This window comes from Leptonychotes weddellii, chromosome 8 (genome assembly GCF_054177405.1).
Source record: "Leptonychotes weddellii isolate Sample4059 chromosome 8, ASM5417740v2, whole genome shotgun sequence".
Lineage (NCBI taxonomy): Eukaryota > Metazoa > Chordata > Mammalia > Carnivora > Phocidae > Leptonychotes > Leptonychotes weddellii.
The window spans coordinates 101,104,024-101,117,152 of record NC_138376.1 but is presented as its reverse complement, the minus strand read 5'-3'; the positions used below and the strand labels follow the sequence as shown (position 1 = coordinate 101,117,152).

General features: G+C 41.2%; 1 protein-coding gene across 1 annotated transcript; it reads right to left on the bottom strand.

Moving 5' to 3' along the window:
- Positions 1-1,000: 1,000 nt before the first annotated feature.
- Positions 1,001-12,642, bottom strand: ARG1 (arginase 1). The gene is made up of 8 exons (XM_006739656.3): positions 12,499-12,642; positions 8,632-8,704; positions 6,109-6,283; positions 4,133-4,292; positions 2,479-2,573; positions 2,049-2,153; positions 1,714-1,850; positions 1,001-1,491 (listed from the first exon to the last, which is right to left on the bottom strand). Exons 1-8 carry the CDS (start codon positions 12,553-12,555, stop codon positions 1,325-1,327), a joined length of 969 nt encoding a protein of 322 aa, XP_006739719.1. The 5' UTR covers positions 12,556-12,642; the 3' UTR covers positions 1,001-1,324.
- Positions 12,643-13,129: the final 487 nt, after the last annotated feature.

Sequence of the window (13,129 nt, the reverse complement as noted above, 5' to 3'; positions counted from 1 at the left end):
ACAGAGTCTATAGTATCAGTTAAGTTTAAGATTCTGGGTTGCATGTGAAAAATCAGATGATAGAGGCTCTTTAACACATAGCTACTACAGCAGTAAAAATCCTTTCATGGGACTGGCTTCATTACAGAGTCCACTGGAGTTCTGTATAAGTTGGGGAGAAGGGGAAGAGTTTGCTTCCCTGGTTTTGATTATACAGCTGACCCTTGAACAACACAGGGGTTAGAGGTGCTGACCCCCACACACAGTCGAAAATTTATAACTTTTGACTCCTATTGTTGACCAAAAGCCTTACTGATAACATTAGCAGCCAATTAACACATATTTTGCTGATAATATTACATATATAATATGTATATATACTGTATTCTTACAATAAAGCTAGAAAAAAGTTATTAAAATCATAAAGAGAGAGAAAAACATTTACATTACTGTGCTATATCCAAAAAAAAAAAAAAAATCCGTGTATAAGTGGACCCATGCAGTTCAAACCCATGTTGTTCAAGGGTCAACTGTAGTTTACTCTTACTTATTTTATTCCATTTCCCTCACTATATTCCAGAGCCAAGATGAGTTTTTGGGTTGTTTAAGGATTTCAGCCAATGAGACACTATAATTGCAATGAGTGAAGGGACGGTGGGAGTGTTTGGAAGCCACAGATAATTTTAGGTGAAATTCCTATCTGAATTAGAAGGTTTTAGAAACAAATAGCAGTTTGATTTCTTTTTTCTACCTCCCAAAAGGCTACCTGAATAGCAGCCTTGCTTAAAATATAAGCCAATATCATGTCTGAGGTTTAGAAAAAGTAAAACATGGTCATCTAACATTAATGAACTTGGGAGATTCACAAGGCCTTACCATTACCCATTTACAGATGAAGAAACCAGGAGGCAGAGTTTCATCTCACCAGTTTTACAGTGTTTTGGGGATGACGATTTCACTGTGGGCTTTTGAAATCCTTAGTAAATCCATGTGTTTAGAAACATATAGATATAATACAACCTTAATATAAAGAGTTTATTATAAAAATCACATCTTTGAACAACATGGGAATATGGTCCCTTTTCAGGTGGGGTAGCTTTATCTTCCGATATCAGGAGTCCCACTCTATATGTGTTTTTAATTACACAAAACTTAGAATTTCCAAATCTTGAATTTCACACCAAAAGGGAATTGATAGTTTATATTAATTATACCAATATTTACCGAGGCAGAACATTTTTCAGAAAGACCAAATTTTGGGGAGGATAACTGTAAGCTTAAGTAAATTATTAAGATTGACTAATTATGACATTAGCTGTGAGATTTTTACATGATGTTTCCACATTTACTTAAGTGGGTTAAGGTAGTCAATAGGCTTATGATTACCCTCCCGTGCAACTCCAAAGCAAGCCAAGGTTACTGCTACTGCTGTGTTCACTGTTCGAGTTACTTCTTCTGGTGTCTTCCCCAGAGAGGGGTTCACTTCCATTATATCTAATCCTGAGAGTAGCCCTATAACAACAATGGAAAATAATGTAGTTTGTTAAATAGTTGACATTTTTAATTCAGTACCCTGCCTTGAAATATTATCCAGGAGTGTAAACCGCTGGTGATTGCATCATGTGATGGGCATTCTGGAAGTGTCCAATGGGGCTTGATTTTCAGATCAGATGGTATAAATATATCCTGGCCATGTGTACACTTGCTTCTTTATGCATCCCAATTTTTACCTACCTGTTTTGTAAATTTCTTCTGTAATGTAGAGACCTTCTCTGTAAGACAGACCTCCCACAACTGGTGTGCCCGTAGCTGGTGTGAAAGATGGGTCCAATCCATCAACATCAAAGCTCAGGTGAATTGGCCTTTTTTTTCTTTTAAGAGATGGGAAAGAAATTCAATTTAAAGTTGGTGGTTTAATACATAGTACATAAATACAGTTCTTACCTTGCTTTATAAAAAGTAACAATCCAGTGAAGTTCCATAATTTTACATGAAGGCTTTATTAATAATCATTAACATCAGTAGTAAGTCCTTTTAATATTTACATTACACACACACAAGCATCATACCTTCCTAGTAGATAGCTGAGTGCTTCTTCCATCACCTTGCCAATTCCCAGTTTATCCACTTCAGTCATTGAAAAATATTTAATACCCAGAGTTTTCAAAATGTAGCTATGAAAGAGGAGATATTAAGATAATCCTACAGTTAATAGTCTAACTCTATGCCCTCGTTTCCCTTTAAAGAAAAGATCACTGTGGCAAGATACATAAAATATTTAAGTCCTATGAACTATATGTATATATTAATGTATTTTTAACAGCAAGTCAATTAGTATAAAAATCACCTGATTTATAGACATAAATATTTGTATGGGTATATAGATATTGATATATATACTTGGTGCTTAAAATAATTTTTTTCTCATAGGTTTGACCAGCATGCCTAGCATGCAAAAGAGAGAAAATAAAGGTAATTCACATCAAGGAATAAACTTACTGTTCCCCAGGGTCCACATCTCTCAGGCCAATATACACAATATCTTTTGCAGATATGCAGGGAGTCACCCAGGAGAATCCTGGTACATCGGGGATCTAAAATTGCAATGTTTCCATTTGATTAGTATATATGAATCTTGAGCAAATCTTACATTGAAAGTTAAGGGCCTTACTGGATTGCATATATCTTATATTTAGAACATAAATTTCGAGGAAATCATTAAAACACAATACAAAATTCAGAAGAGAATGCCTCCCTCCCCTTGTGGTGCTCTAGATGGCTTTGGCTTTACCCACCTTCACCCTGGCCCAGACCCAACCTGAATCATTTGTCAGCATCTACCTCTCTGTGCCCCATTCCACAGGGCCCTGCTTTCCCAAAACTCTGCTATAAAGAAGTCAGTGGCTTTCATGACTTTTGTAGCTTCCTTCTTTATTTCTCTTCTCAGTAGGACTTAATCCCAAGGATGGCTTAGAGTGACTAGGGGAGATTTTCAAGCAGCTTCGGTTGCTCTCCAAATGCCCTAGAGCCAAGGATGGCTATTGCCATGTGCTAACTACACACTTTGCAAGTTTATAAACCTATAACTTGGTTCAGAAAGTGTTACTTCTATGGTGAGAGCTGTGAATTGTGTAAGACTGATGAATCACAGACCTGTACCCCTGAAACAAATAATACATTATATGTTAATAAAAAAATAAAAAAAGTGTTACTTCTGAGCACTTAACAAGGGGTTTGAATCCCCAGGTATCATAAACACCAATATTCTATAGCTATATCAGTAAAAATTGTTTTATTGATATGCTACAAAATATCAATGAATATGAACCACAATGTTAAATCTTAATCTGGAATGTAATCTCACATCTTTTTTTTTTTTTTTTTTAAGATTTTATTTATTTATTTGACAGAGACACAGCAAGAGAGGGAACACAAGCAGGGGGAGCAGGAGAGGTAGAAGCAGACTCCCCGCTGAGCAGGGAGCCCAATGAGGGGCTCGATCCCAGGATGCTGGGATCGTGACCCGAGCCAAAGGCAGTCGCTTAACAACTGAGCCACCCAGGCGCCCCTGTCATCTCACATCTTGTAGAAAAGAAGTTTCTAGGGAGCAAGGAGTTAGTTCTTCCTCTTATGATGTAGATATGAACTTCTCACAGTAAAGATGTTAAATAATAAACCATTATAATCCATATTTTAAAACTCCATTTTTGAAAAAGGTCCCATGATGTGGAGGGGATGCTTGGGAAGCATGAAAGGCTGTGTGTCACGTAGGAGAAAGAGGTAGGTTATAGACCAGTTCTGGCCCTTGCCTTGCTATGTGTTTGGCATGTGATCTTGAGCAAGTCAGTTAACCTCTGAACCTCTGCTAACTTGCTTATAAGGGATTACTCTCTGCCCCACATACTAAAAAGGTTATTAGTTTAAGAATAAAAAGGGAAGATATATGTAAAGTCAGTTTGCAAACTATCAAGTAAGGTAGAGGCACAGAGCCTCACTTCCTTTATGCACCAACCCTTAGCTTATTGGCTGCTGAGAAAATGCTTTGAGATTACACCAAAAATAAGATGGCACCAGGGTTCTTCCTTCCCTTCTATCTCCTCGACTTTGCTAAAGAGACAGTTCCTTTTTAATAGAATACAAACCAGCCCCTTACCTTTCCTTTTAGTTCCTTCAGAAGGAAAGACACAGGTTGTCCGTGCAAGTTCCCACTTGTGGTTGTCACTGGAGTGTTGATATCAGTGTGAGCATCCACCCAAATGACACAGAGATCTGGGTGGACCCTGGCATGGCCAGAGATGCTTCCAACCGCCATACTTTAGAGGAAAAAAGTTTGTGTGAACATCAGGTTTGCAATATTATTCCATCCATCATACTATTAACTCAGTGCTCTCACTTGGTTTTCCTTTAAGTCAAAATGGCTGGTATTTCTGGCAGGTTTTTAACTGGAGGCGCCAATTAAACAATTTTAACAATAGAAAAGCATAGCTTATGCTTAATTACTAACAAGGTAAGTTTTCATCAGTGGGCTTACTAAAAAACTTGTGATTTTTTATTTTTTGGAAACCACCTTCTAATAAAATTGCAAATTATTGTTTTAACCAAAAATTAAATCTGTATAAGAACACTGGTCACACAGGAAATTCCTTAGCATGAGACACTATTTAATTCTCAAGATTAAATCAGGCTCGCTTCCTGTACTCTCATGTCTCTTGGTAAATACTTCATTCTCTCAAGTGAATTACTACAGAGTCCATTTTTCCTAAAATCCGATTATTTTACAATTGGGGAGCATCACTCAGAAATCCTTGCATCTAGTTCAACCAGCATTTCCCGAGTGCTCACTTGCTATTCAATGCTCAGAAGCTCTGCTTGAACTTCCTACTCTCCTGTCACACATTTAAAGACCCACTCTTATCCTGGTCCAGAACTCTCAAAGTTCAACTCAAACACTCCAAGCTCTAGAAAATGTGCCAGAATGGAAGCACTAAGTAGTATCTTACATAAAATGTCAAAGATTAGGATTTGCTATCTGGCACCTGTGTCCTCCCACCTGCGGATGGTCAAGTGTCATTCAGGGAATTGTGAACTTGTAGATGCTCAAAGTGAGGGGAACCTGCCTTGAAGCTTAGATATTGATTATCCAGTTTGGTATTTGTTTCCCCTTCAGATTTCTTGTCTTGTGGCTGTTTGCCACTCTTAACATTTCCACGTACAAATTTTTCCACTTAAAAAAGAAAGTGAGCCCCAGTCTCTCAATTGCAGTTTTGTCACACAGGAGCCCTGGAAATGGTTTGGCTTTGGAGGAAAACGGAGCTGAAGTGAGCCATTGTCATGTTTGTACTTTCTGATCTGATCAGACCTCTGATAATGTACTCAGGGACCTCAAGAGTAGACATTAAAAAGGCTCATGCACAGAAAGGGCCTTTGCCACATTATTTATAATCAGGAAAATTTGAAAATTACCTGAATATGTGGCAATATGGATATGTATAGTGATTTAATACCCTGATGAAAAATATGCAACAGTAAAAATTATGCTTATATATACCATGAGGTAACATAAGGAAATCTGTACTTTAGGTTAAGAACAAAGCACTGGATCACATGGTTGTTAAAATCAGGTATAAGGGAAACAGTATGGCAGGAAGGAAATATGCCCGATTTGCAATTTCACTTGAAATGTTTGTTAGGAAATACAATTACTACTATTTTATTTGTGTGTGTGTGTGTGTTTTAAAAGTTTGAAATTATTACTTTTAGAACAGGAAACATACTTTCAAATGTTGACTTAAATGAGTTGTTCCTGCTATCAGGAATCAAATATAGTAACCCGGCCAGGAACTTCCTCGTGTTTATTCATCTAGGAATGTAAGTTTGTGATGCATATTTTACTGAAATCCATTCATGTCATATATTTTCTGCTGTAATAAAGGTAATGCAAGACTTTAAATGGAGCTAAGTCTCTATTTCCAAAAGAAATAACTGAAACAATTAAAAGAAGAAAAGGCAGATCGGTATAAAGTATTGATCAGCACTTTTCCTTTCGTATTTTCTCTCCTCTCACGGTTTCGCTTATACTCCCTTAGGCCCTCTGTGCCCAACTTCAGAGAGAGAGTCATTAGGCAGGACCTGTGGTCTCCGCCCAGCACCAGGCTGGTCCTTCCCTGCTTCTTGACTTCTGCCACCACGCCGGCCAGCTGCTCATTGGCTCTCCCCACAGACCTCGGATTCTTCACAATTTGAAAAGGAGGATCACTAGGGACATCAACAAAGGGCACGTCCCCATAATCTTTCACATCACACTCTGTAATTAAAAGCAAAAGTTTTAGGTCACTACATAAAAAAAGATTACAAAACAGTCTGTGTAGGATGATTCCAAACTTGCAAAACAGTGTACTTTTATAAGGATAAGCAAAGAAAACATCAGGAAGGACCATTCAAGTTGCAAAGCTAGAAACCGTGTCTGCTTTTGCCTGACATTGTCATCTCAGCTGCACACTGGGCTCTCGGTAAACACTTGTGCAATCAATCCAGTGAGGCTGGACACGAAAGTAGGACAGTGATCATCTTCTGGTTTGGGCTTAATAAGCGGCCTCGCTGTCTTTATCTCTGTGTGGCCCTACCTGCTTATGTGCTTTCTACATTTCTCCAATAAGCATGTGTTCTATTTGTAATAAATTGTTTTTAAAAAAATATATATTATATATTATGTACATGCCCAGAAGGAAATGCACCAGTTACACCACTATTTTCTTTCCTTTTTTTTTTTTTTAAGACTTTATTAATTTGACAGAGAGAGACACAGCAAAAGAGGGAACACAAGCAGGGGGAGCAGAAGAGGGAGAAGCAGGTGGGGCTCAATCCCAGGACCCTGGGATCATGACCTGAGCCCAAGGCAGACACTCAAGGACTGAACCACCTAGGCGCCCTAAACCAGTATTTTCTAAATTTTCTGACTGTAATTAACAGTCCTTGGTTTCAATCCAATCTGTTACCTGCTGGAGTAGTTCAGCTCCCTCCCCTGTGCTTTGTATCTGCCTCACAGTGGTATTGTCAGAATTCAGTAAGCATATGATTAGCAACGAGCTTAACACTTCAGTGAGCTCGGGAAATAAAGGCTTAATTATTATACTTTTTTAATAAGGAGATATTGCAGGTAACCCGAGGTTCCTAAGGACCTGGGTGCACTTCCTAGAAGGACTTGCATTAGGCGTCAAGGTACAGAGCTTCAGGTAAAACTGACATGAGATCAGTTCAGTGTTTGAACTAACCAGTCATTGTATATTGTATTTATTATATGTTTGTGCATATCTATGATTCAGTAACACCTTTAAGAGATTTAGCCTGATATAAAATCTGACCAAATTATGCTTGTTAACTGAGAGACTAGTCCAGTCCATTTACACAACCCTTCTGTTCTCTCTCCCCCTCCTTTTCTCAGCTTCATGACATATAATTCTTATTTACTAAAATTCGTTCAGTTTAACTGTACAGATCAATAAGTTTTAGAAACATCTACAGTCTTGTAACCACCACCATAATCAAGATTTAGAACACTTCCATTACCCCCGCAAGTTCCCTCATGCTCCTTTGCAGTCATTCTCTGTGCCCACCCCAAGGCAACTGCTGATGAGCTTTCTGTTCCTATGCTTTTCCCTCTTCTAGAACTTCATGTAAAAGCAATCATACAGTAGGTAGTCTTTTGTGTCTGCTCTCTTTCACTTAGCATGTTGTCTTTGAGGTTCATCCATGTTCTTGCCCTTGTCAGTGGCCCGTTCCTTTTTGTGGTTGAGTCCGAGCCCACAGTGTGGATGTACCACCTGTCGTTTATCGCTTCACCAGTTGATGGGTATTTCATTGTTTCCGTTCTTTTGGCTGTTATAAATAATGCTGCTAGAAGCATTCAAGTACAAGTCTTGGTGTGGATGTGTTTTCACTTCTCCTGGGTAAATACTTAGGAGGAGATTTGATGGGCCAGAAGGCAGATGGGTGTTTATTTAAGAAACTGCCAAACTGCTTTCCAAAGTGGCCATGTCATTAAGCATGCCCACCAGAAACGTGCGACAGTCCCAGTTGTTCTGTGTCCTCGCCAGCACATCAGGATTTTATATGTAAAGACAACATTTGCTTTAGCCTATTTATACTTTTAAACTCTATATCATTTTCTATCTGCAGGCTCAGGTATGTATATGTACGGTGCATGCATACACACATTCACACTGTGCAAACACTAGGTGCTGTCACCATCACCACCTTCATCACCATCATCGTCATCGTCACTGTCTGATTTCCTTTTGCAAACAGGAGTCTTCTTGCTAGCGGAGTACTTCCTACTGCCCCTGACTTTTCCTTCGCACTTCCCCTAACTCCCCTACCACCCACCCAACCCCAGTTCTAGCCCACAGATTCTTTTATACAATAGCCTGGCTGGAAAGACAAAATATCTGAGTGAGGATATTCATCCAACAATACCTATGGAGAATTTTCTCCATACACTGCTTTTTTTTAATAGGATGACTTCTAAAATTACCACTCATGCTGCAATTCTGTGGGATAAATGTCATTCCACATGCATTCCCTTTTAGCAGGAGCCTCTCCTTTCTTCAGAGCAGGAAGGAAGTCAGGCTGGTCATCTTTCAATGGAAAAATTACCTTGTTCTTTCAGTTTCTCCAGCAGGCCAGCCTTTCTCAATGCTGCGGGGCCTTCTTCCACCCCTCCTCGTGGCTGAATGATTAAAAAATAAAATAATTCAGACATGATCAGATGCCCACAATAGAAACTCTTCATTCTTCAATCAGGTGAAGAGTAACTATCATTTTTTGAGTTCCTCCAGAGCCAGGAATTTACCCCACCTCCTTGAATCATCCCAGCGAGGCAGACTGAATGAGTCCCATGTCAACTCTGAGGATCTAGAATCGGAAAGGTTATCTCATTTTCCTATAGACACGCAGCGAACAAATGGCAGAGCCTTAGTTCATATCCAGGTTCTTTGGATCCCAGAACCTGTGTCTCCTCTTCCCACGACAGACACCACGCTATCAACGTGGTGACATGTAGTTTGTGCAAAAGCACTCTGAGAGACAGAGATGCAATCAACTAAAAAGAGAGGCCTTTTGTTTTTGAGTAACTCATGAGCTAATAGGGAATGTGTATATTTAACCCCAATTACAGTACTTGGGAGATTTGTTTCAGTGCCGATACAAGAGGTCCTAACAACAAAAACAGGATGCTCCGAACTCTGCCGGGGACAGAGTGTGCCAGGTAAGGCTACATGGGGTAGATGACATTTCAGCTGAGTCTTGCAACATGAGTAGGTTTCCAGGAAAAGGGATGGTGTGGTGGAGCTACTCTGCAAACCCAGAAAACAACTTGGATAAAAGCATAAGAGGGGCGCCTGGGTGGCTCAGTCATTCAGCGTCTGCCTTCGGCTCAGGTCATGATCCAAGAGTCCTGGGATCCAGCCCCGCATCAGGCTCCCTGCCCGGCGGGAAGTCTGCTTCCTCCTCTCCCACTCCCCCTGCTTGTGTTCCCTCTCTAGCTGTCTCTCTCTGTCAAATAAATAAATAAAATCTTAAAAAAAAAAAAAAGCATAAGAAAAAATCAAGTCTGGCATGAGAGTGTCCTACATGCACAATCCGCACGGGGGTAAGTTGCTGGGCTCCTGGGGAGAAAACAGGCCACAGAAATTCATCACCTGGGAGCTGAATTCACAAAGACCAACCCGGTATTTCAGGTTCTGACCTGCTTCATTCAGCAGGATTGACAAGAATGCTCCACTTGCTGTTTTTATACGTCAGAGAGGCGAACACACTTCCTCCTCGCCATAAATCCTCTCCAGCTTCCTGGCAGAATAGCGGCCAAAAGAAACAGTTCTCTTCTGTAGCTCTCTGTTTCTAATTTCCAACAAGGCTTGTAGACACAGGAAGTTATTTGGGGTTATCCAACGAGAAGACGTGCCAGAAGACCCGTGCGTCTGTCCCTAGGATTGGGGCCGCGGCACCAAATGAAGCAGCTATTTCTACCTAATTCCACTGACAGCTGACTTGCCCCGGCTGCCAGGCAGACCCTGGATGTCACATTCCTGCTCTGGGCGCCAAGCGCCCGCCACCCCTCTGCCCGACACGTTTTGCTCCTTTTCTCCCTTGCCTTCTGGCATGACCACCCCCACACACCTCCCTCCTGGAGCAGACGTAATTGCCCCTTCTTTAAACCTCAGTAGAGTGCCGCTTGGCTCTAATTTTGCCTTTCGTTTTGTGGTTGCTTTGTCTTTCCTCCGTTACTAGATTTCAGCCCAAGTTTCTTTCTGCTCACGGGGCTACATGTTGTAGCCTTTCATAGATGCTCAAAAACTGTCACCCTGAGAAAAACCCCTGGCCGTTTCCCTCTTCCTTTCAAGCTTTGGAACAAGTCTCATAGACCCCTTAGTTGACACCCTATTTGTGCTAATGCAGTGGTTAGATTTTCCAGAGTGATAGGTTATTTATTTGATTCAAACTGCTTCTCACTATTGGTCTCTTCTCACTGCTTGGTTTATCTGCCCACTTTGGAAATCACTTCCTTAGCTCCACTGACTTCGAAGCTGGGCCCCCAGCCCTAACTGGCCACAAGCATCAAGTCTGCGGTGGATTGACAGGCATTAACACAAATCAGGTGCGTAAGCTTCGGGATCATACAATCCTGTCTGGAATCACACAGTCAAGGCTAGTAACTTGGCAAATTGCTAAACCTCTCTGAGCCTTAGTGAACTGTACAATAAATATAATACTTCTCATATTTTGTCATCAGCTCCCCTCCCCCCCCCACCGCTCAGTGCCTTGCAAGGGAGTGGAATCTTTTCTCAGACTCAACCTTCTGCCCTTAATTCTCTCCTTTGCCTATCTGTAAACTTCTGCCTCCTTTAGCTGAGGAGAGATGCTAATATGTAGGCCACCATTTTCCTCCTATGCTAGGGCTTAGGGTAGAAATATCTCTCTCTGAGCCCTTACTATCAGGAAACAATAAGCTTCCTTCTCATGGGGCCAAGTTTTAATAGGGGAAGAGCTGTAGGGGAAAAGAAAAAGAAATACTAAAAACAGAAAATGCATCAGGCTGTGTTTCAAAATACTATCCCTTCGATGGGCTATTATTATCATAGCATAAAATCTTCTGCTGAGGTCCGAGGGCCGGAATATATTCAGGCTGCTACCTGCTTGTCTGCCTCCCTCCCTCCGCCACTCCCGCCCATCTGCCTGTCTTCCTTCTTTCCTTCCTTCTTTCCTTCCTTCCTCCTTCTTAAATTTTTATTTTCCTTCCTCTTTTCCTTCCTTTTGGTCAGTTATTTTCATTCTGTCTTCATTAGAACCTGTCACAAGAATAGGTGAGTATATTGTGGGTTTTGCAATTAACCCGAGCGCTAGAAGAAACACTTCTATGTCAGCAAAATGTCCCTGTGTTCCGGGAGAGAGCTTTGAAGGACTCCCAGGGGAGGCGCAGCAGTGTTTACTGACACTCCAAATGCAGTTTGGGTCTCTACCCTCTGACCTCTCCTAATCTGTTTTGCAATAAAATGCCAGAGTGCCAAGCATGAGTTCAAAACTAAGAGGAGTGAGCCGCTGCCCAGATGGGCAAAGAGAACTCTGGAAAACGGAGAAGACCCTGTTTGAAACAACCACAATGACAAAATATCAACCCTCGGAGTTCCAAGTCACGCTGTCTTGTTTGCTTTTGTTTTGTTCTTTGTGTTCCCCCTTTAAGCACAGATGCATGCTGAAGTCCGAGGTCTCTAATCACACTGTTTGCCAGAATGAGTGCGCTCACCAGAAAAAAAGGCTGCAAAGTGCAAGGTTGCTGGCATGTGTTGGCAACCTGGGCATTTCATAAATGCATTAGTCCCTTCAATGTTGCCAACTTCCAGTTGGATTTTCTTCTCTTTCCTTTTTCTTTTTCCCTCCCTCAAAAAGACATGCACAAAGGATTCTACCTAGCGCATGTACCAACATTTTCACAGGATAATGAAAGCCCTGAAATAATATGAATCATTCACCAAGTTGCATAAACCAATAACATTTAGGTTATGCAGACTAAAAGAAGTCTGAAAATTGCTGCCAATCCACGAGATGCTTCTAGGCATTAAGACATGAGGAACCCAAAGTGTTTTCTCAAAATCCTCTGGCCTTGGCATATACGCTATTGAAACCCAAAGCAACGAGAACATGGGAATCTCAATGGGTAGCTATAATACAGACACAGCCCATTACCATTCAAATAAAAATATGTTCTCTTAAAGAATACCAAGAAAAATGTAGTCGATTCAAATAAAACTGGCTGCCGCTGAGATTAGGAGCCACAAGAATAAGTGAGTTTGTTACCATAATTCTCCAATGTTGCAAAATGGTTAAGAGGACTTTAAAATATATCTATCTATTTCAGGCCCGGCTGTCCCAGGGAACTGAGCTAAGCAGACATTAGCACCTTACTAATTCTAAAGTCTGAGACTTTGTCATGAATTTCAGTTATTCAAGGCCACGCTTTTTACTCACCTGGCCCTTTGAGAAAGGCGCTCCGATGATCCCTACGAATTTTGACTTGGAACTCATGTTCTGGCCCCTTCTCTCTGCTGCACTGAGTTCTCCAGCCAGGCACCGCTCTCTACAGCCGTCAGTGACTGAGGCCACATATTTGTTTCCATTTATAACTGGGCTGAATCTGTTTACCTTATTCTAATGAGGAAGGCTGGCTCCACCCACCACACGGAGGAAGAGTCAGGCGAAGTCTCGCGAGGTCTTCATACCTGGACTAACCACGAGTCCCTTTGGGTCTAGATCTGTAATTAAGTGAGCGTATTCATGTCGCCGGTTCACTCCCATTTTACAAAGCCAGCTGGATGACTAGACTCTTTCCTAACCACAATCTCGATTTCCTAAGCCTGAGAATCTTTTCTAATCATAATCAATTAATCATAACCACATAAGTAGTGTCATGGTGCTCGCTGAGGAAACGCAGGGCAGGGCACCTACCACCTCTAGGCCTTTGAATCCTCCTGTGGGGAATAGGGCTGGGCCTGGTGAGTCGGTCTCTCACTTTCCGTCCAGCCCTGCAACCCTGAGTGCCGGTCTCACACACTAGGATTAATGGTTAATCCATGAGACACGCCTCATGCGCCACATGTGT